The sequence below is a fragment of the Mustela nivalis genome, assembly GCF_964662115.1.
Source record: "Mustela nivalis genome assembly, chromosome: 17".
In the NCBI taxonomy this organism is placed as follows: domain Eukaryota; kingdom Metazoa; phylum Chordata; class Mammalia; order Carnivora; family Mustelidae; genus Mustela; species Mustela nivalis.
In genome coordinates, this window is record NC_139036.1 from 50,425,927 (window position 1) to 50,447,047 (window position 21,121).

The 21,121-nt window shown below is 45.8% G+C and overlaps 1 protein-coding gene across 15 annotated transcripts in view; it reads left to right on the forward strand.

Annotated features, from left to right (window-relative positions):
* The window catches only part of CEP112 (centrosomal protein 112), a 416,468-nt gene extending 395,944 nt beyond the window's left edge, over positions 1-20,524 (forward strand). For all 15 annotated transcript variants that reach the window (XM_082706657.1, XM_082706651.1, XM_082706642.1 and 12 more), the window contains 3 exons: positions 14,950-15,051; positions 19,180-19,244; positions 20,061-20,524. In XM_082706657.1, coding sequence (XP_082562783.1) covers positions 14,950-15,051; positions 19,180-19,244; positions 20,061-20,064 — 171 coding nt within the window. In that variant the 3' untranslated portion in view covers positions 20,065-20,524. The remainder of the gene's footprint in view (positions 1-14,949; positions 15,052-19,179; positions 19,245-20,060) is intronic.
* Positions 20,525-21,121: the final 597 nt, after the last annotated feature.

Consider the following 21,121-nt stretch of genomic DNA (forward strand, 5'->3'; position numbering starts at 1 on the left):
CTGCCTGCTGTTGCCTTGGCCTCTGCCTCCTCCATCAGTCACGCCTGATAGCATCTCATCACCGAGTCGTGTGATTTCTCCCTCCTCTTCAGTTCTGTTCGTCCTGTCCACCCTCCTGGCTGTCATCTCTGAATCCCCGTCACCCCGAGTTTGGAGGAAATGGCCTCTTCCTAGCTGGTGTCCCTGCTTCTCATCTCTAACTACTCTTCCTTAAATACCACTGCTGTGGTGCTTTCTCCTGCTTGAAGAGATTCCTCTGCCCGATTCCGAGGGCTCTTGTGGTCGGATGACTTCTCCAGGCTCGTGTCCCGGCCCCCAGCCCCGCAGGCCGGCCTCCGCTCAGCAAGCCCTCGGCCTCCGCGCCGGTCATGCTCACGGGCCGTTTTTCTTCACCTGGAATCTCCTTTTGCCAAATGTCTGCTCAGCCAGCTGCTGTTTGCCTTGGGGAATACAGCTGAACGCATACCCACCTGCTCCCCTCTGACCTGCCCAGGCTGTCCCAGGCCACAGAAATCTCTTTTTCCAAGTTTCTGCGATGCTCCGTTTCCCCATAGCTGAATGTGTAATGTTTGTGGGCTACTCTGGTTTCCCAACAAAACTGGAAACTCCTTGGAGATAGAGTCTGATTCTTCCTCTGTGTTCTTCGCTGGGCATGGGCCGGGACTGAGAAGGACGAGGAGTTCGGCACTCATCAGGAAAGCCGAAGAGGTGAGCACAGGCACAGAGTGTCTGGGGGGAGTTCTGAGCACTTCAGTTCAGAGCCAGGCTTCCCAGAGGCAGTGGCTCTGGTCCTAGTCATTCCCACCAGACCACCAGACCGATGGGCCCTGCATCCCATCGGCATAGAATTGTTTAAATGAAGATGTGAAGGTTTTCCCAGAAATTCTCAGACAGTAGTTTAAAGGCCCCTGTGCCCAAGCCTAGCCACCCTTTAATTCTCCTAATCCTCATATCGTCAAACTGGCCGCCCGCCTTTCTCCCAGGCTGCTTCTGGTCACGGCACGCGGCCCAGCAACACAGTTGAGCTACCCACACTTCCGAAAGTGCTCATCCCATCAAACATGTGCTCTGCCTTACGGGACATTTAAAGTATATAGTAACCTAATTTTGCAGTCAACAACCCTAATTTTTCCAAGATCATTGAACATGACAATGGTTCACTTTGCCAGGGACTTGGGCCCACCTGTTTAAAATCTCCTTTAAAAAAGAAAAAGAGGGATGCTGGGTGGCTCAGTCAGTTAAGCGGCTGCCTTCGGCTCAGGTCATGATCCCAGCGTCCTGGGATCAAGTCCCACATCAGGCCTCTTGCTCTGCAGCGAGCCTGCTTCTCTCTGCCTCTGCCGCCATTCTCTCTGCCTGTGCTCTCTCTCTCTCTCTCTCTCTCTCTCTCTCTCTCTGACAAATAAATAAATAAAACCTTTTTTAAAAAAAAGAAAGAAAGAAAAGAAAAAGAAAATGAAATAAAATCTTCTTAAGGCCGGGTGCCTGGGTGGCTCAGTGGGTTAAGGCCTCTGCCTTCGGCTCAGGTAATGATCCCAGGGTCCTGGGATCGAGCCCCACATCGGGCTTTCTGCTCAGTGGGGAGCCTGCTTCCTCCTCTCTCTCTCTCTGCCTGCCTCTCTGCCTCCTTGTGATCTCTGTCAAATAAATAAAATCTTTTTTTTTTTAATCTTCTTAAGGCCAGGAGGAAGCAAGATTAATTTTCTCAAAGAAAATCTATCACAAAAAGATTTTCTCGAGGCTGTAAAAAAAAAAAGTTAGTGTGATGCAACATAAGTGGTATCCTTGTCCCCCAAGTCTCAGACTTTCTGCTGCCACCATTGGTTTTAAATATATGTATAAGATAAAGAGGGGAGTAAAATGATTACGGAGTTCTGAACAACCCACTTGGGCACTCGAGCCACACAGAAAGATCTGACAGCAGCCTCTAATAGCTTGGAAATAAATAGCAAAAACAAAACCCCTAGAATTCAATCTGAATTAGAAAAGCCACTCTTCCTGTTTGTTTTCACATATAAATGAGGTGGTTGAAATGTTCGCTATAATATATTTTACCTTGAGGGCCAGTAAGCATGAAGAATAACACTAGTCATAATATCAGCACTTAATGTTTAGGAAATTTTTTTCGATTTTTAAATAGTGATTTTTGTCTGTCCTTGAAGTAAAGAAGAAAGCTGTCCCAAGCAATGCTTGTCGAGAGCTTTTCCCTTTGTGTCTTGACTTCTCCACCATGAATTCTTTTCAGACATCATCAGAATATGCTTCTAGATTTCAGTACATTTTTAATATTAAAGAAATGTCTTCAACTGAAAGAACAAAATCTTCCTGCTCTTTACTTGACCTTTGTTGGTTTGATGTGTTTTAGAAAAGATCTGGGCAACAGTTTTATAAAGAATGCACCGAGACATTCCTGGAAAAGCACACTAGTGCAAATAATAATGAAAAAAAGATTAGAAGAGGAAGCCTCTTGCTTAGTCTAACGGACTGCTAATCTCCCCACAGTTTCTTGGGGTTGTGTTGGTTTTATTGAAGACAGGAACAATGTACCCAAGTTTTTTAAAAGATACTTTAATGTAACTATTTCCAACAGAAATTTTACTGTCACATATGTCTCAGTAGACCAGGCCAACTTAATATTCCTACCAGTGTGTCTGATTTGTGAAAACAGAAACCCCGTCTGTCTCGCACTAAATGTGAGCTGCTCTTGGGCCATTTCTCCATCGGACCTAGAGCATGTGTAGAGCCCAGAAGTATGCGGTCAAGTGTGTTTTGCTTCGTGCAAAGTCCAGCCTGCATAAGAGGCTGGTAGAAATGCCTGTATGTTGGTAAAAAAACAATCCTTATATAATGTTTTCAAGCTTCAGCTCAATAATGAGGTAATCTTATTTTCTTTTTCAATAACATTGACCTCCAGTTAAAACATAGAACCTATGCTCAGGGGACCCACAGACTAAGAGGAGAAAGCAGGGAATAAATAATTACCCTGTGACAATGAAGTAAAACAGAGGCCCTGGGTACGGAAGACCTAGATACAGGTCCTAATGCACCTGCTAACTAGCTGAGTGGCTGTGACGAAGATACAGCCGCTCAGCTGTTTCTTCATATGTAAATAGTCCTGCAGGTACCCCCTGGAATTAGAAGGGAGAGTTGATAAACTAAAATATACGCAGAGGGATGCTCGTGGCGCGTAACACAGAGAAAACAGTCCTTGTCAGCCGCCACTGGTGATGACCGCCCGCTGTTAGATGCGTCAGGCCTGCAGGTGTACTAGGAGGGAGTGGTCGGCCTGCCTGGACAACTAAGGAAAGGTGTCCCAGCGAGAGGGTCTGTGTGAGAACAGTGAGTAGCGCTCCAGCTGGTCAGGGGGAGAAGAGAGAACAGAATGATATGTGCAAAGGCACGAGGCACAAAAGGGCGTGGGATTTTGGGGGTGGGGTGGAGTGCACGCTCCCCACTGGAGCACAGCCTTGGGAAACAAGATCAGCCGAGAAGGCTCTTAGGGGTCCCGTGCCAACAAGGTTGGCCTTGGTCTATAGGTTAAAAGAAAAAGCCACTGAAGAGCTCTCGTGATGGGGGGTAGGCAATGTGGTCAGATCTGCATCTTTAAGAAATGGGCAACAGTGCAGATAAGCAGTTGAAGGAGAAAAACAACAACGAGGAGCCGCTTCTACCTGCCTCCTTCGCCCCCTGCCCACTGCACGACCCCCATCCACACCCGACCGCTTGGCTGACCCGAAGCTCGCCACACGCACTCACCTGCGTGCCTCCCGCTTTCCCTCTCCTCCGTCCAGAAAGTTCCTCCTCATTCCACGAAGTCCCAGCCAGGTCTCATCCCCTCTCTAAAGACTCCCACTAACCCACGGAGAAGCGATCAGTCTCTCCGATTCCCTTCCTTGGCCCATGATGCTTCAGTTAGGTCTTTATGTAGCTCCTTTTGACACGTCCGATGTCAAACGTGCAAGCTTCCAGAGGACAAAACCCGTTCTCCGCTCCACACAGAGCTGCAGGGAATAATCACCCGGAAACGCTGGCCAGACCCAGATCCCGACCGTCGTCATTCAGAACGCCTGAATGGGGTCTTGGGATAACTGCACGTTCCCTAACTTTTAATTGAATGAGAATTCCTTTTATCTCTGCTGTGTAAAGGTGAACAACGCCTGAATGTAGTCAGTGACTGTTTACAATGGTGTTTTGAAATTGTCTGCTCTGAGGTTGGGGGGTCTCTGTTCCCATTCGTTGGGAGGTAAGGGGATTCATGCACAAAATCCTCATTAGTGTTAATTGGAACTGCCTAAGTAAATCCCGGGGCACCAGTGGGACAATGACCGCCTTTGTATTTCTATTTTGTGTTTTGTATAGAATGCTCTATCTGGCAAGACATGCCTTCTCAGACATAAGGAGATAATTGGTACTTTGAGGGAGAGATTTAACTTATTTATAATTGTCAAGAGTTTAAATATGCAGAAAAGAAAGAGCAGTCATAGCTTGCCTCTTTTGAACAATGCCCTCAAAGCAGGTCAGAAGTCTCAGACGAGGTCAGGTATTCGGAGTGACATTTAAGGGAAGGGCAGGTGCGGATACTCCTTCTGTAATCCTCGCTTTAAAATGGGAAGCAACGTATTTATCAACAAACTACTTCCATCCTAACCCTTCCGTGTAGCGTCGCTGTTCACCCACGTGTCTCGGGCCTGCCAGGCGGTCGAGATGGCCGGCCACCTGGGGGGCAGGTGATGCCTGTGGTCCTTGGCCTCCCTGCGGCCGCCCCTGCCTGTGAAACCCAAAGCCGTGCTCCCCACCCTGCTGCCTCTCAGCCCACCTCTCCTGCCATTCCTGATGTGTCTCTGGTTCTGCTTCTCCTGCGCCACCCTCTGCTGCTGGGGGGTTCTTAGCTTCTTCCCCTTCAGAGCGCCCTTCCTTTCCCGAGGCTTCACGTGCTCTTCCAGCCCAGGCTCTCAGGCCTCCAATCTCGGCCTTTCTCGTCAGCTCCACGGCGGCCTCCCCTCGCCAGCAACTCCCAGCCCCTATACTAAGTAAATGCCAACCCGAAGCATGTCTCCTCCCCCACCCACGCGCAGACAGGCTCGCTCCACCCATTACCCTGTCTCTCCAGGGACACGGCTCGTCTGGGTACGTGGCTGAGGCCTGGATTCTCATTCAACTCACCTCTCACTCTTGTTTCTTGCGAGCCAGCTCAGGGTCAGCATCTGTGATAGGACCTCCCCACCGCTTTGCCTTTGAACCTGCGCGCTCACTCTCCTAGATCATTCCAGCCGCTCCCGCTGTCCCTGAGGCCCAGGCTGTTCCTCTGCTGACTTCTCTCTGCAATATTTCCAGATGAATCCTCCTCACCCCCCACCACCTCCCAGGGCCCTCACCGTGAGTGGGCACAGTGCGGGTTTAGATGTCCGGTGTCAGCGCCAACTCTAGCAGTAAGTCACTGTGGTCCTATTTCTTCGTCTGTGAAATGGGTGATATTATCTGTCTCCAAGTGTTCTGGAAGGACTGAATGGCGTCTTGACCACAGGTGGAAGGTGATGCAACCGTTCCTCCGTACGGTGCCCGCCATAGCAGGTGTCAGGGTTGATTTCTCTTTAGTTTCTGTTACATTCAACCAAAACTTGGTACGATGGCTTCTCCTGCCCTCCATAATTTCGGGGACCCAACTACCAGTTCAACCATAGCTCTGTTCGTCATTAACTCATAAGAACAATGTTCGCTGAGCGTTTACCATATGCCAAGTATTTCAACCTTACTTCAGGGCATGAAGAGTAAATATCAAATAGACTCCGAAACCCTGACCAGCCATACCAAGTATCAGTGTCGCTCCGTACGTCTTCATGGGTCTTCTATTTAAGAAAGTCAGTTAAAAGTCTCAGGAGCCTTTCCCCTCCCCGCCTTGGGTGTGATTTTGGTCCTCTGTGGATGGACCCTACCTTTGCACGAAGTCTGGCCCCACGCAGAAAGGGCTGACCCACTCTCTCCGAGAGGAGAACAGTGAAAACCACCCTGTCCCTCCCCAAAGTGTTCTCTTCAAACCCTTTCAGAGGTGGATCTTCCAAAGTAAAGTGGACACGCTGCGACCCTTTAACTCCCGTAAACTCGACCCTCCCGGTGTCCACGTTTTCCAAGACATACCTCCCCAGGTTCCCCATGCTGCCTTTCTCAGTCTCTGCTTCCAGCGATGGTATTGTTCAGAAGACAAGCATTTAGAAACCAAAATAATATATTGCAGTGAGAAAGGAGCCAGCATTTAATTTCAGGAGAAATGCACACCCATACACACACACACCAGGAAGCAGGGGTCATCTAATGTGGCGACCCTATAGGCAGTCTGGTGGTTGAGGAAGCAGGAGAGGAAGCTGGAGGAGGGGGCAGAACAGGGATGAAGCCAGCTCCCCTCCCTCAGGGCAAATCTCAGCAGCCCTGCGGGCCCCAGGGTTTGCCTCCGATGTTCTCAGCCCTGAAGCCGGCCTGCTTATCCGCAGCCTCGGCGCTGATTACAAACCACAGGACCGTCATGGTCTTCACAGACAGAATCTACTCTTGGTATTACGGGAAAGGTTTTGTGATTTGTTTAATCTAGACATTCTGAAGCTCCTGTGGTCTGAAGACAAGACGGACCTAGCACAGGGCGCTGTGAGGTTTGAGTCATTTATTCACTCAGCAAATGTTTGTTGAGCTGCGACCAGGTGCCACGCCCCGAGATAAATGCTGTCGGCCGCAGTCGGAGGGACAGCAGGACAAGCGTGCTGCCCACTTTGTGGTTCTCAGTCGAGTGCAGGGGCTTAAGCTTAACCTGTGGAGTCTCTGTCAGAACCCTCAGCTCTTTCATTGTCATGTAAAAGCAGCCACCGATAATAGGTAAGCCAATGAGCATTCCTGTGTTCCAATAAAGCTTTATTTACAAAAATAGGTGGTGGGCCAGCCCTGGCCTGTAGGCCACAGTTTGCTGACCCTTTGTCAAACAGACACAACACGTAGATGCAAGTTAATATTTTCCCTGTTCTCTCTTGTTTCAATCACGACCATTTGAGTTGCAAGTGACAGAAAATGCAACCCAAACTGAGAAATCTAAAGGACAGGGCGAACTTCGGGGTCAGCTGGACAAAGGACCCGGTTTCTCTCTTCAGTTCTCAGGGCTTTTTCCTCGGGATTGTCTCCCCTCTCAGTCCAGCTTTCACTCGTGGTAGCAAGATGGCCAGCAAACTCCAGAATGACATCCCCTAGGTGAAGTCTAGTGGGTGAGAGGGTTGGTCCCCTGTCCCTCTCTCGGTGACTCTAGTTACCTCAACTTGGCTCATGGACCCAGGCACCAGATGATCCCAGCACAAGGGGAATGTGATATGATGACTGGCTAGGCCTTATCACATACTATGTGCATGCGACTGTGTGAAGGGAGGGGTGTATTCCAGGACCCAGAAGCCTCTCGAATGAGTGCTTAGAGGGTGAAACAAATATCCACCACACATTATCTTGTGAAATTCGAAATGAGTACCTCTAAAGGCCACATTTGTTTCTAGGAGCTCTAAAATAGGGTTTCGGATTTTTCTCCGACATCAGGAGGGAAGGCGTACTGCTTATGGGCAACATGTCCTCCAAAATTTTAATATTCATGCTTGTTTATTTCCTGCCACGACCTCAGTCTTCTTATGTATTTAGGTCTTTGCTTCGTGGGCAGAGTTGGGTAGTTTATTGGTCATTTTCTGGCCTCTGATTATCATACCTGATTCCCGTCTTTTCTATATGTGTTGATTCTTATGAATAGACTTATGAGACCTGGCTTTCTTTTTGTGGTCAGGAATCTCTTCGACTACCTGCAGCTGAATTTAGAGCATCCAAAGCTAACTGAAGTGTGTGGCTCAGACCACTGCCTTCACCCTCAGGCCACCGCTTTCTCCAAAGTACCAGAAAACTGTTCCTTCCTCCTAAAACCACAACCCTTTCCAGAAACTAGTTCATGCTCTCTCCTCCCACTAGAGGGGCTGATGGCGGCTTCCTTAATCAACCACCCCCTTTCCCGGGAGGCTTGGGGTCCCGATGTACACGGAACGAGGGAGCCCTATGAGCCACTGCCTCGGTCTGAGGGGACCCCCGTTGGAATAAAGAACCATAAGATAAAACCATATAGAAGAAAGAGGAGAAAATGAAATATTTTGAAGATTGTTGAGAAAATTATGGTTCCTTCTACACTTTCACTTTGTATTTGAGAATCAAAGTGCACCAGCTCAGCCGCAGAGCACCTTCCTTAGAATGGATCTCTCTACCTTAACCCCAATAAAAATGAGATTTCTTAGAAGGCAGAGCATTTTTTCTCAACTGCACTGGAACATTTTTTTGGCATCATCTTTTACTACAATGTCTTTCATTCTTGTTCTTTAAACCACATGGGAATTCAGTATCAAACCAATGAGTTTCCTATACTCACGCCCCTAAAAGCCCATGCAAAAACTTTATGGTGCACAAAGGCCCTCTGCGGAGAAACATCCCCCGCGTTTCTGTTCACCTTCTATCAGATCCCCCCAGTAACCTTCCTCTCTGTGTCTCCCACCTCTTACCTGCCTGTCACCACCCTTCAGAAGCCCAGCGTCCTTTTGATGTCCTCCACTTACTCCAAACCCCCCACTGTAGTGCCTACCCGTGTTCAGCCGCTCTCGGAATATACGCTTCAAATTTACCTCTTGTTCTTTCCCTCTTCTCTGACCCCCTGCAACTTACTCAACAATCCAACTCAGTTTGCTTTACGACATTCAGCTAAGCCAGGTGTTAGGACACAGCTCTGAATACACGAATTCACAATGAGAAGAAGAAGCATCTGATAATTCCCCCCAACGCTCCCGTATATAACTAAATGATAGAAATCCAGGCAGGATGGAGAGGGAGTTCTAAGCTGAGATCCTTTCCTTCAGGGATTCCCCACCTGTGAACCAGAGCTATTGACAAGGCTCTGAGAAAACTCACATATACGCCAATCACGGTCAGTACCCAGGATAAATAACACAAGTCAGAAACAGGTACTACTGCTTTCCAAAGATATGTTGATGATTTTAATTATAAAATCCAAATTCAATTAAAATCAATCCCGAACTCCTAGAAGCTTTTGTCATAATGTACTTTCTCAACCCGTAAATACTAATGTGAAAAGAGACTTAAATGGAGCCCTTAAGGGCTAAGTTCATTGCGAATATATGCAAATAATTGGCTATGAGGATTTCTAGCATTGCAAATAATCAGAAATCAAAAAGTATAGTAGTAGAGGCTTGGTTAAATAATAAATAAAATATATATATATGTAATTCATAATATACGTAGATATTATGTAATGAAATATATATGGATAGTCTCCATTATATGATGTAATGATAACTAACATTTATTGAACATTTATTTACTAAGTGCCACTCTTGTAAAACTTCTATATATATTAAATTACCTAAATCTCATGGCAGCCTCAAGAATTTATAACTCCCATTTTCCTGATAAAGAAACTGAGGCACCGAGAAGTTAACCTTCCCAAGGCATGCAGTTAGGGACCCAACTCGGATTCAGCTCTGACATTCCCGCTCCAGAGTCTGGGTTCTTATTGTATTAGGGAGCTATTAAGACTGTATTTAAAAAAAGAAAGAGAAAAGTAAAATGGGGGCACCTGGGTGGCTCAGTTGGTTGAGTGTCTGCGCTCTGCTCAGATCATGATCCCGGGGTCCTGGGATCGAGCCCACTTAGGGCTCCCTGCTCTGCTCCTCCCCCTTGCTCATGCACTTGCTCACTCTCCCTGTCTCTCTCCAATGAATAAATTTTAAAATCTTGAAAAAAAAATAGAGAAAAGCAAAATGTATTCAGAGTCAAAAGCAGGATGGACATCCACATGTTATTTGGAAACAGAACAGAACCCCAGAGTGATGAGTGAAGCCAAAGCTGCCAGTATGGGGTCCCGAGCCCATCAGCAGGCAGAGACAGCTGGGAGAGAAGTCCCAGGAGTAACTGCAGACAAGACTGCTGAGAGGGCTCCTTGCCAGCTAAATGACAAGAGAGTGGGTCACAGCTTGTAAGAGAGGGCTGGTGTGGCCCCCATTCTCCAAAGGAAACTGAGGAAGACTATTGCATGGGACAGGAAGTAGGCAGAAGAAAAGGAAAAAGGGCCTATTGTGAAGAAAATCACCCAGGCCCCTGGTGAACGGACAGAAAGAAGCCAATGAACCTGGTATCTGGAAGTGACAGGACCGTCCCGTGATGGGGGATGGGAGGTAGATAGAGGCCAGATTGTGGGGGACCTTGTTGGTCTCACTAAAGGATTTTACTTTGATTGTAAGTTTTTTTTTAAGATTTTTATTTATTCATTTGAATGAGGAGGGCAGAGGGAGAGGGAGAAGCAGGCTCCCTGCTGATCCAGGAGCCTGATGTGGGGCTCGATCCCAGGAACTAGAGATCATGACTTGAGCCAAAGGCAGACGTGCCACCATCTGAGCCACCCAGGTGTCCCTGATTTCAAATGTTAAGAAAATTTGAATCCAAAATCAAAACCAGCATACCCGGTATTGCCGTGGGTCGGGTGTGAGATGAAGGCATTCCAGACTGGGATGGTCCTGGGGCGACGCAGAAAAGTGGGGCAGTCGCTTCGAGATGCCATCAGTAGGAGTCTGACTCAGTCCCCTCTTTCCTCTGCTGAGCCCCAAAATTCTCAGTTGGATTTTGTAAAGTCGTATCAGGCACAGTCATTTTCCCAAAATGCTTCACTCTTAACTCAGAAAACAGTTCACAAATGACTGTGCAGGGACATGTGACCTGGGAATCCCAGTGGGCACCAGTGGCCTCCCCTCTCCTCACCTCTTCAGAAGTGAATGCCGTCTTGGCTCGTGGAAGCTTACAATAAAATACCCCGTGGCTGAGACACCGTCCCTAAGCTGCAGGCTTCCATCTTACTTGTTGTTTTGTTATACCACAGGAGGAGGACATGTTTCACATGGTTTTGACATGTCAACATGACTAGTTGAGAATGTTTTTTAATAAAAACACCACAAAATGTGCTTTCATTCTCCTCCTGTATTTTCAGTGCAATTGTAAGGTTTTCCAGGTTCGCTTTTTTCAACCATCACTTTGGGTTTTTGTCTCCAGAGATCCCATTGGCTCGAATCAACTGCCAATTCTGTATGGTCAGTAGACTCTGGTTTATCCAAATTTGGCCGATCTCCCGGGCTGTAAGTTTTACTTGAGTGTAACACTGAACTCCGGTCATGGATGTTCTCTGTCTTCATGGTCCTTTTTAAAAATTAAGGGAAATACTGTCAGCGCTGTGCTTTTGAGGGAAAGGCGGACGATCTGTTGCCATGGCGCGGGGCACAGCTGTCTTTGGTCACGTGGGTGCTGTGTTATACCTACACTCTTCCCCCTCTGCGCCCAGGGGTCTTACTACATTACAGGAATGTCATGTCATCGTCATGACATCCTACGATTCCTAATTTTCCTGTGCTAAAGCAAAGAAGGTTGAAGGAAAGGGAGACGGGGAGGCTGATGTCTATTTGGCATGAGGTGGCTGAGGAACGTGGAAGAGAAGATAATCACACCCAGCGATTTTAGAGGACAGGGGGAGTGCTGAGGCAGGGTGGAAAAGAGCCAAAACTTTAGTCCTGAAAATGCCCTTCCAGAATTACTCAAGTGAGCACGGTCTTTGAATGCTTCTGCATTTAATAAACTAATACCGCCCTCACTAGTATAATTGGACAGTGTATGCTAATGAAAATTTGAATATTCAAACCTAATAATAAGATAGATTTATATATAAGAACTTTCATTTCCCGTAGTTAAAGGAATTGTACGTCCATCAAACCCTTTGCTCCAATCAGTTTGGCTTCCTCTGGCTCCTTGATCTGTTGTAAGGCCACATTCAGACCACAAGGGAAATGTGGGAAGGCAGGAAGATGAAGGGAGATTGGCGTGTTTGGCAGTTCATAGACTGATTAGTCTATAGATAAGTATTATCACCCCCTCAATATTCCCCCTCAAACACATCCCGGGTCAAAGGTGGGGATAGAAAAATAGTAGCAGGAGTCCAAAGTGATATGAAGGAATATAAGCTAATCCTTTCCTTCCTCTTTCTCGTTTTGCCATGTGATGAACTTAGATACAGCCTTCACTGGCTGGACCTTAAAACTGTGCTTCTGTGGGGATTTATGGAACCTCTAGTTTAGGGCAATATGTGCATTGCATTTGTAGAGATTATTTTAAATTAGTCTTCAGTTAAAATTTTAAACCAATGGGAGAGTATGAGGAATGAATTATTATTGTCATGGTTGTTATTGTAGTCATCAAAAAAAAAAAAAAAAGCAAAGAACAGATGGACGTCTGGAAGGACAGTCATGCACCCGCCCCCTTCCTCGGCCTCTGTTCTACTGGGGAGAGCACCAGTGTGTAATGGATGAAAGTTCTTTAATCGGTTGTGTCTGTGGTGTCCTTTTCCTTTGGGGCTGGAAACATCTCAATATTTGAAAAGGTTATTTGAGAAACAGCAGGGCATGTGGCTAAGAATGTGTGCTTGACAGTTGTTAGACTCCTTGAGTTCCCATCATGACTCTCCCGCCTCTCTGTGTTTACCTCGCTGGGGTGTCAGAAGGATTCACACTTATTAAAGCACTTAGGATTGGATCCAGCACATCAGAAGTACTCCATAAATGTTTGCTGGTAGTAACATTATTGACCTTATAAATAGAGCAAAACAGATTAAAGTTTTCCATGACTTTATTAAGGTAACAGGATTCTGCTTGGTATAATGATTTTCAAATTCAGGATATGGGTTTAAAGATTCAGGGTAGTAATATTTTCCTGGTCGATAGTCTCATTCATAAGTGAGGTCACTTCAGATTTTCCAAGAGCTCATTTAAGTTTACTCAGATTCATTGAAATCATAAAAAGAAAGGAGTAATTGACAGGAAGTGGAAATGCCCAGGTCCTCATAAAAGGTTAGAAAATAGAGCCTACTGAATTGAAAAGTGATGCGACTGGGTGATCAAAGGGCAGGTTTGCTCACTGCTCACAGGTTTGCTCTCTGCTATCTGTGGCCCAGCCCTCAGTAGGAGGAAGCCATCAGATATGAAAAGTGAAGCAGGGACAAGGGAGTCAAGAGAAACTATGAGAATTAACAGAAGCTAAGGGCTTGGCCTTCACCACCAAAGTACTTAAAACTGAGGGAAGACGGCCCCAAGAAAAGATGGAAATGGCACACACAATGTCCCAAGAAAAGTGGTCATCATTAGAACCAAAACATACCCCAGTGGAGCTCCTGAATCGAGGAAAAAGAAAATCACATGGGCATCCAAGCAGAGAAAGAAAGACACCTTCACTACAGCAAACAACCCAGCCACCTTCAGACTTCATAGGAACACATGAAGCCAGAGGACATTGCAAAGAAAGTCACCAAAGTCCTCAGGGAAAGGAAGTGGGGCTGCGCATTATTATACCCAGCTCAGTGGTCTTACAAATGTGCAGACAGTGGGAAGATACTCCAACCAAAAAAGGATACAAGACAGTCAGCACACACGAGTCCCTTTTGAAGGAGTAGTAGCTCAAAATTTCAGAGCCAATGTTGAACAATAGAAAAATCTAGTCAACATAGTAGCTTGAGGACCCTCAGCAAATGTTGCCCTTAAAATCTGGTTTATAAAGCATATATTTTGCTTTGCATGTGCCTTTCATTTTGATCTAGCTATTGAACTTGAGTCCAAGAAGAGAAGGTGGGAAAAATCAAATATTACATCATGGGGAGAGATCCTGTTTCATTATTTCTCTTTTTCCTTTTAGGTGTAAATCACAAGATTATAACATATGTCAAGAAACACTTTGCCAAAAATTGAAAAATCATATTCTAGAACATTTGCAGTGGGATTTTAGTGGATAATGAAATGAACTGTTAGAACACATTTCTTAATTCAGTTTAGTCTAAGAAAAGTTGGGAATTAAAGGCTGATCATTTTAAATTATCCTCAGTAAATCAATGCACAGACTTGTCTAACTGAGCTCAGTTGCACATATTTTCATAGTATGTTACCTTATTTCCAGATGTGTCCGATGAATCATTTATGGAATACTGTGCAATTCTGCTTTAATATTTGGTTAAGTTACATGCAATAGCTTTTTAAAATTCTGTTGCATCTCAGATTAGGAGGAAGAGAAATCAACAGGAGAAAGACACCAAGACACACACACGCACGCGCACACACACACACACACACACACACACACTCACACTCATGTATCTCTCCCTCCTGCACAGACATAGCCCTTCAAAGACCTTTCTTCTGCCTTCCTTGCTTCTGCCTTCCTCGCTTTTAGGGAGATGAATGCGTGAGCCACCAAACTCTGCTTTACCAGCCCAGGGATCCGTCAGTTAACTGAGCCCAGCCTTGACTGCGTTCTGGAGGGAGAGGGAAGGCCAGGAGCCAAAGACCCTCACGGTGGCAAGACCGTTGGGTCCACCTGCGTTGAGGACTCTTGGAGGCACAGCTGCACAGATTCTTCTTTATTCCTGTCCTCATTGTCCTGTCTGTTCTCTCAGGCACCCACATACCTAGCCAGTTGGAGGGAGTGTCTTAGTCAAAACAACAACATAGCATGAGTTGTCCTCAGATCACAGCACATCATGACCGTAAGCCACATCCTGATCAGGAAAAGGTCAGTGTAGTGTGATATCACGAGTGGTGAGGAGACAATAGGTGTTTTACTTATCACGTGCTGAAAATTGTATTAAGAGGGATTTTCAAGGAATACAGGTGTTTCCCAGACTCGCAAGGGCAGACCGGTGCCTTTCCAGTTTGTAACTCTGTCTCCTGTTGTTTTGTCTTTATTGGCCACATGCAGCAAACTTACCTTTGTGATAAATAGATACTATTATTTACTATTTTAAATGTAAAACAATCATTTTTGTGGAAGAATTGGTAAGCTGTCATTTTTTTTTCACTTTAGATAACCTATATACGACAAGAATATGAAACCAAATTCAAAGGGTTGATGCCAGCGTCTCTAAGACAAGAACTGGAAGACACCATTTCCTCCCTGAAGTCTCAGGTAATTCCTAGAATCAAGGTGTTTCCTCAGGGTTCAGGTGGTGTGTATATACTGAAAACAGACTCACAAATAAGCTTAATTCTGAATTGATGCCAGAAATTAATGTAGTAACATACATAACATAAGGTACAACTGAGGATGAATTGGTTTTTGTTTGGGTTTTTTTAAAAGATTTTATTTGTTGGAGAGAGTGAGCGAGCATGAGCTGGGGGAGGGGCAGAGGGAGAAGCAGAACCCCACCCCCCGACCCCTGTATTGAGTAGGGACCCCGATGGGATGTGGGGCTCAATCCCAGGACCCTGGGATCATGACCAGAGCTGAAGGCAGACACTTAACCGACTGAGTCACCCAGGCGCCCCTGTTTGGATTTCTTTTTTTAAAGTTTTTCTTACTAGTTTTGGAACTCATTGTCTCAATAAGACTTTCTTATGAGCTCCCGTGAAATTGAAGTGTTCAGTTATGGTTACTTTCCCTCATTTACAGCGCACATTCCCATACAGCTCCCCCTTGCTCCTCTTGGTACCAGGCCTCAAATGCCATCGCTTGGCACAGTGGGGGATTCCTGACTGTGCAAAAGGGCAGAGAAACAGAAACCATGGTTAAATTAGTATTTTTATTCTGGTGTGTTCTGTACGGTTTTTAGACACAACAAGATGCATTTTAAATCCCAAGCAAGATGATGACAGGGTATTCAAACAATTCAGTTAAATATTTCATGCCAAAATGTGTAGTTCTTGGTACAGGTTATGAAATATAGTGTGAGAGAGGCGATGGGTATAAATGTAGATGCTTAAAATTATTTCACAACTTCCAGGGGAGCCTGGGTGGCTCAGTGGGTTAAGCCGCTGCCTTCGGCTCAGGTCATGATCTCAGGGTCCTGGGATCGAGCCCCGAATCGGGCTCTCTGCTCAGCAGGGAGCCTGCTTCCTCCTCTCTCTCTGCCTGCCTCTCTGCCTACTTGTGATCTCTCTCTGTCAAATAAATAAATAAAATCTTTAAAAAAAAAAATTATTTCACAACTTCCAGCATCAGTTTTCTCCAGGTACTTCTAGAATCTGGTCTATTGCTAGTCTGATCTATTGGTCTGACATCCGATCTACTGCTAGTCTGTCTAACCTGGGAAAGAATCTACACATTCCCATTTCGAATGCACTTAGGAACCTAAAACGTACTTTTCCCCTAAAACAGTCATGTTCCCTTTATATGTCTAGGAATCCTCATATGACTGAGATGGATGAAAAATAATAGCTAGGACCCAGAGTAGCCAAAACCATCTTGAAAAAATAAGAATGAATTTGGAGGGCTCGTGCTTCCCAATTTCAAAAGTCACTACAAGGCTGTCGTAATCAAAACAGTGTGATATTGACAAAAGGATAGACACAGAGATCAATGAAACAGAACTGAGGTTCAGGGGGAACCTTTCATAGATAGATAGATAGAGATAGAGATAGAAAGATATAATAGATATATTAAAAATAAATATTTTAGATTTTTTTTTTTTTTTTTTTTGGTCAGTTGGTTTCCCAATGTTCCAAGACTGAGGGAAAATGGAAAGAAAAACACTGGGATGATCAGATAATTCAACAAGTGAGCGCAAAACGGGTCACAGACCTAAATGCAAGAGCTAAAAAACTACAAAACTCTTTGAAGAAAACTCTAAGAAGTCTTCTTAGATCAAGGAGTGACTCTGCGCCTTAGGTTAGGTGGGAGTTATTTTTTTAGCTGTGACACCAAGAACACAAGCAGCAGAAGAAAAAAACAGATGAACTGAACGTTGCTAAAAGTTAAAACTTTATACTTCAAAAGACAGCATTCAGAAACTGAAGAGACAAACCATGGCATAGGGGAAAATATTTGCAAATCATGTCTCTGTTAAGAAATTTAAAAAGGGGGCACCTGGGTGGTTCAGTGGGTTAAAGCCTCTGCCTTCGGCTCAGGTCATGATCTCAGGGTCCTAGGACCGAGCCCCGCATCAGGCTCTCTGCTCAGCAGGGAGCCCGCTTCCCCCCCTCCTCTCTCTCTCCCTGCCTCTCTGCCTACTTGTGATCTTTGTCTGTCAAATAAATAAATAAAATCTTAAAAAAAAGAAAGAAAGAAAGAAACTTTAAAAAAAAGGAAATCATACTTTTTTCTAGGAAAGCGGTCTTGGTTTTCTGTGCCAAGAACAGTGCCTGCCACATAGTAGGTGCTCAATAAATTGATTTACGAACGGGTAGGATTTGATGATATTCGCATACGCTCTTTAGCATGTGCAGGACAAAGTGCGGGCAGCCAATGTCGGCCGCCCCGTGTGTACTCCCCTCCATCCAAAGCCTCTTCTCTGAAGATGAATGTTCATTCCATCATTTATCATTCCGTGGACTACGGTTGGCTCTGCTCCTGCCTCCGCTGCTGCCTATAATCCTAAGTACTGCAGGAAAGCATTAGCGCAGAAAGGGTTAAATCTCCCCCTTGCATCGTGGTTTACCCATTAACTTTGTGGGAGAGCTTCCGTGGGGTCAGCAGTGGAGGACCTGGCACCTTCAGAGGACTGGGTTTTTTTTTTAGAAGAAAAGAACCAAGAAAAGAAACGTGATAGCCACCTGCGGGGCTTCTGTTATCATTCACATCATTTCGCTGTAATAAAAGCCACTTCAGCCTCGGAAAACCGGATGTTGACCCAGAAAGAGAGGGCTGCCAGCTGCGTGAGGGCCTCAGCACTGGCAGCTGCGCAGGGGAGTCGCCGGCCGGGGAGTGTGCAGATTTAGTTTGAAAGCACAGGTGCCTGTATTTTCTGAAAATTGCTGGGATTCCGATTGCAAAGCGGGGTGGGGGAAGGGAGGCCGAATCGGCGTAATCCTTGCATCTGTCAACATTATCAATCGTCCTGTGGGTCATTTGAGCAATGGGCTGGAGTGAAAACCGGGGTGGTATCATAAGTAAGCGAAACCGACGGGGACCCCGTGGATATGGACCCACATCCTCTCACGCAAGCACATTTGCTGTTCTGCCAGCTGTGTTCTCTTGCCTAACTAGGCTTCAGAATCAACCGTTGCCATGGTTTCCGTTCAGAAGTGGCAAAGGTAAACAATTCTGAAATGATGGAATGCCGCTGACTGGATTACATGGAGCCAGAGTAGAAGTTACCCCCAAACCGCTTCTATTTGCTTGTGTAAGGTGCTTTTGAAGTCATACCCAATACAGGGATCTTTAATACTATATAGAAATGTATGCTTCCCAAAACACCACACTGTGAAGATCTAATTTACGAGAATGTGCTATGCGGCTTCTACTGGGCTTATCACGGCCTCCTCCTAACCTTGGGAAGCAGCTGCCATCAGTCCCATTTCCCAGATGAGGCATCAAGAGCTCAAGTAACTTCCCTAGAGCCTTCAATGCCAAGCCAGGACTTGAATCCAAGCTGGCCCAACTCTGGCTTGGGCTCTTTCCACTACCAGCATTGCCTCTCCAACCTCAGGGACTCCCCAGGATGGACTGAGGTTTCCAGAAGACAGTACTTTTCTTTCTCCTCCCTCTTTCATTCGTCACATGCTGGTGAACACCAGCATCCCACCCAGCCCCCTGAAAGAAGCTGGGGACACAGAGATGAAGAAACATCCTCCTTGTTCCAGAAGAGCTCTCCAGTTATTTGAAAACAAATAACCCCAAGGCAGTTCAAGAAGTACTAATAATGGAGCGCAGGAGTAGGAGGCCAGAGGAGGGGCCCTGACTTTGCCTAGGAGGCGGGGAGCGGTTGGGGAGGCGTCCAGGAAGTCAGTAGGAGAGGTGACAGTGGAGGATAAACGGAAGATGGTTAGCCAGGCATTCCAAAGAGAGAAAATGGCCCATGCCAAAGGGCAAAGGAGCCGGGAGGACATGGTGTACAAAGTGGTGATGGTGGGGAGGATGAGATGGGGTCCCAGGGACGGGCTGGGGCCAGACCAAGATGGCTCCACAGTAAGGAGATCCGATGGATTCTCTAGGCTCGGATGGATTTTCAAGAAGGATGCTGTGTGAGCAAAGGTGACAAGTACAACACTGACATTCAACGAATCCTCTGCCTGTTATCTAGGGAGCCACGTTATTTACACCCCAATAATGCCCTTTCAGCCACATTCTCCTCTGCTCATACACGGTGTCTTTTTCTAGGTTAACTTTCTGCAGAAGAGAGCATCCGTCCTTCAAGAAGAGCTGACGACATACCAAGGCAGAAGGTACAGCCCACTCTCTTAAGGCCTTCTGATTAGTTTCTGTTGCTGGCACCTGTGAGTCTCCTGGGTTGACAGTAGGGTTTTTATTAAAATCCTTACACATAGTATCAATTTTGGGGAAAAAATACTGATTTTGTAAATTAAATAGCCCATCTTGGAAGAGCCACCCACCTCTCATAATCACTGTGCTTAGCATGATCAGAGCAGAATGAGAGGACGCGCAGGTGCCTGACAAGTCTGGGCCTCCCCTGCACAGTCCCGACAAGACATTGTCTTGAAGCCCAGTTGCAGGGTTAAGGAGACTGTCTTTTAAGATAGCGAGGTGATGCAATCCTCAGCCTGGTAGCCCACATCTTCAAAGGCCCGTATCCCCTGGAGGTTTGGCGCTGCTTACAGATGTTCTCCAGCCCAAAATAGATAAACAGCTTGGTGGTGTGGCAACACCGTGACTTTAGTACCCTCAGCGTGTGCTTCGCAGGCTGCCTTTTTAGTCCAGGGTTCCCAGAGAGACATCACGGACATAGATTACATTAACCTGCTCTAAGTCAGTCAGACAACCTTCCTTTTCGTGCAGTGAAAGGCCAAAGCACTTATTTGGCATTGGATTAAAAGTTAAGACCTTGTGAATCATTCACCTTTCAAAAGATTCTGTTGCCTGGTACAGATGGGCTCAGATCCTTTCTGGGCATAAATGATGAAATTTTGATATCAAATACCTTTTTAACTGCTATCCAGCCCCTCCCGAGTTAGGACCTCGTTTATCGTTGACATGCCCATTAGACCTGGAGAAAATCATTAACGGAGTCTTTTGATTTTCAGGTAACCGCAGGAAGGCTTACCTGTGTAGCTCAGGGCGAGGGCAGTGGACGTCACTGTCCAGGCCACACTGTGGATTTCTTCCAGCAGGTTTGAAGACTTGGATACTGTAAACTGTGAGATCAATGGCATTTTTTAATACTTAAATGTAATTAAGATCATAAACACATGCATCACTCATATGCTTTGGGGTGGTTTTATTTGTATCTGCCTAAGTTATTATTTTTTTAACATTCTTTTATTTCACATTTCCATATTCCCGTGCGTTTGAGCGTGTGCTGAGAATTGCGTATATTGGGGAAAGAAATGATTTCTCGTAATATGCCTTGTTGATGCTTTTGTATAGAATTTTACCGGTTCCATATGATCAAAATCACGTTTGTAGTATCGTATCACAGTTTTTAACATGCTTATATCATTCTCATGTTCATGTTCATATATTATTAAAACATTATATTTTGTACTTATTAATTTTATTTCTACTTTTTATTGCACCTCATTTGCCAAAATAAACATGACCCGTACCTGGTATTTTTCCCTAAAAAGTCCTGACTATCTCAAACTGCACTTTGGGGGAAAATACCTTGTGTCCCGTCGGAGATCACATCCATTCATTTATTTAGAATAAAAATCGTTGGGTCCTCGGATAGTAGTTTAAGGAGTTGTCGCATTGGCGTCGTCTGACCCTGGGACATCAGAGTGGTGTAAGAATTTTATGTAGTAGCCATGGTTTTATTTCTGCTTTCTCTTTTTATGGTGGTGGTTTTCGTTTTCCTATTAATTGGTGCTCTTTAAGAAAACCTAAAAGCATAGGGGTGTGTCCCAAGGACACGCAAGCCAGTGGCAGGTGGTGGCAGATGAGCTGTGATTGGTCCCGTTTTCCTCTGCGGATATGGTGGTGTTCCCGTGATTGGAAATTTGTCTCCACCCAACTGGCCAATCAGCACATTGATTCTAATTGGTCATTGCTGATTGGTGTGTGTCCTATGCTGAATGGTCAGCCCCGTTTGCCGAGGCAATTTTGCACTGCAGTGGGTGGACGCTCGTTCTTCTCTCGGCGCTCG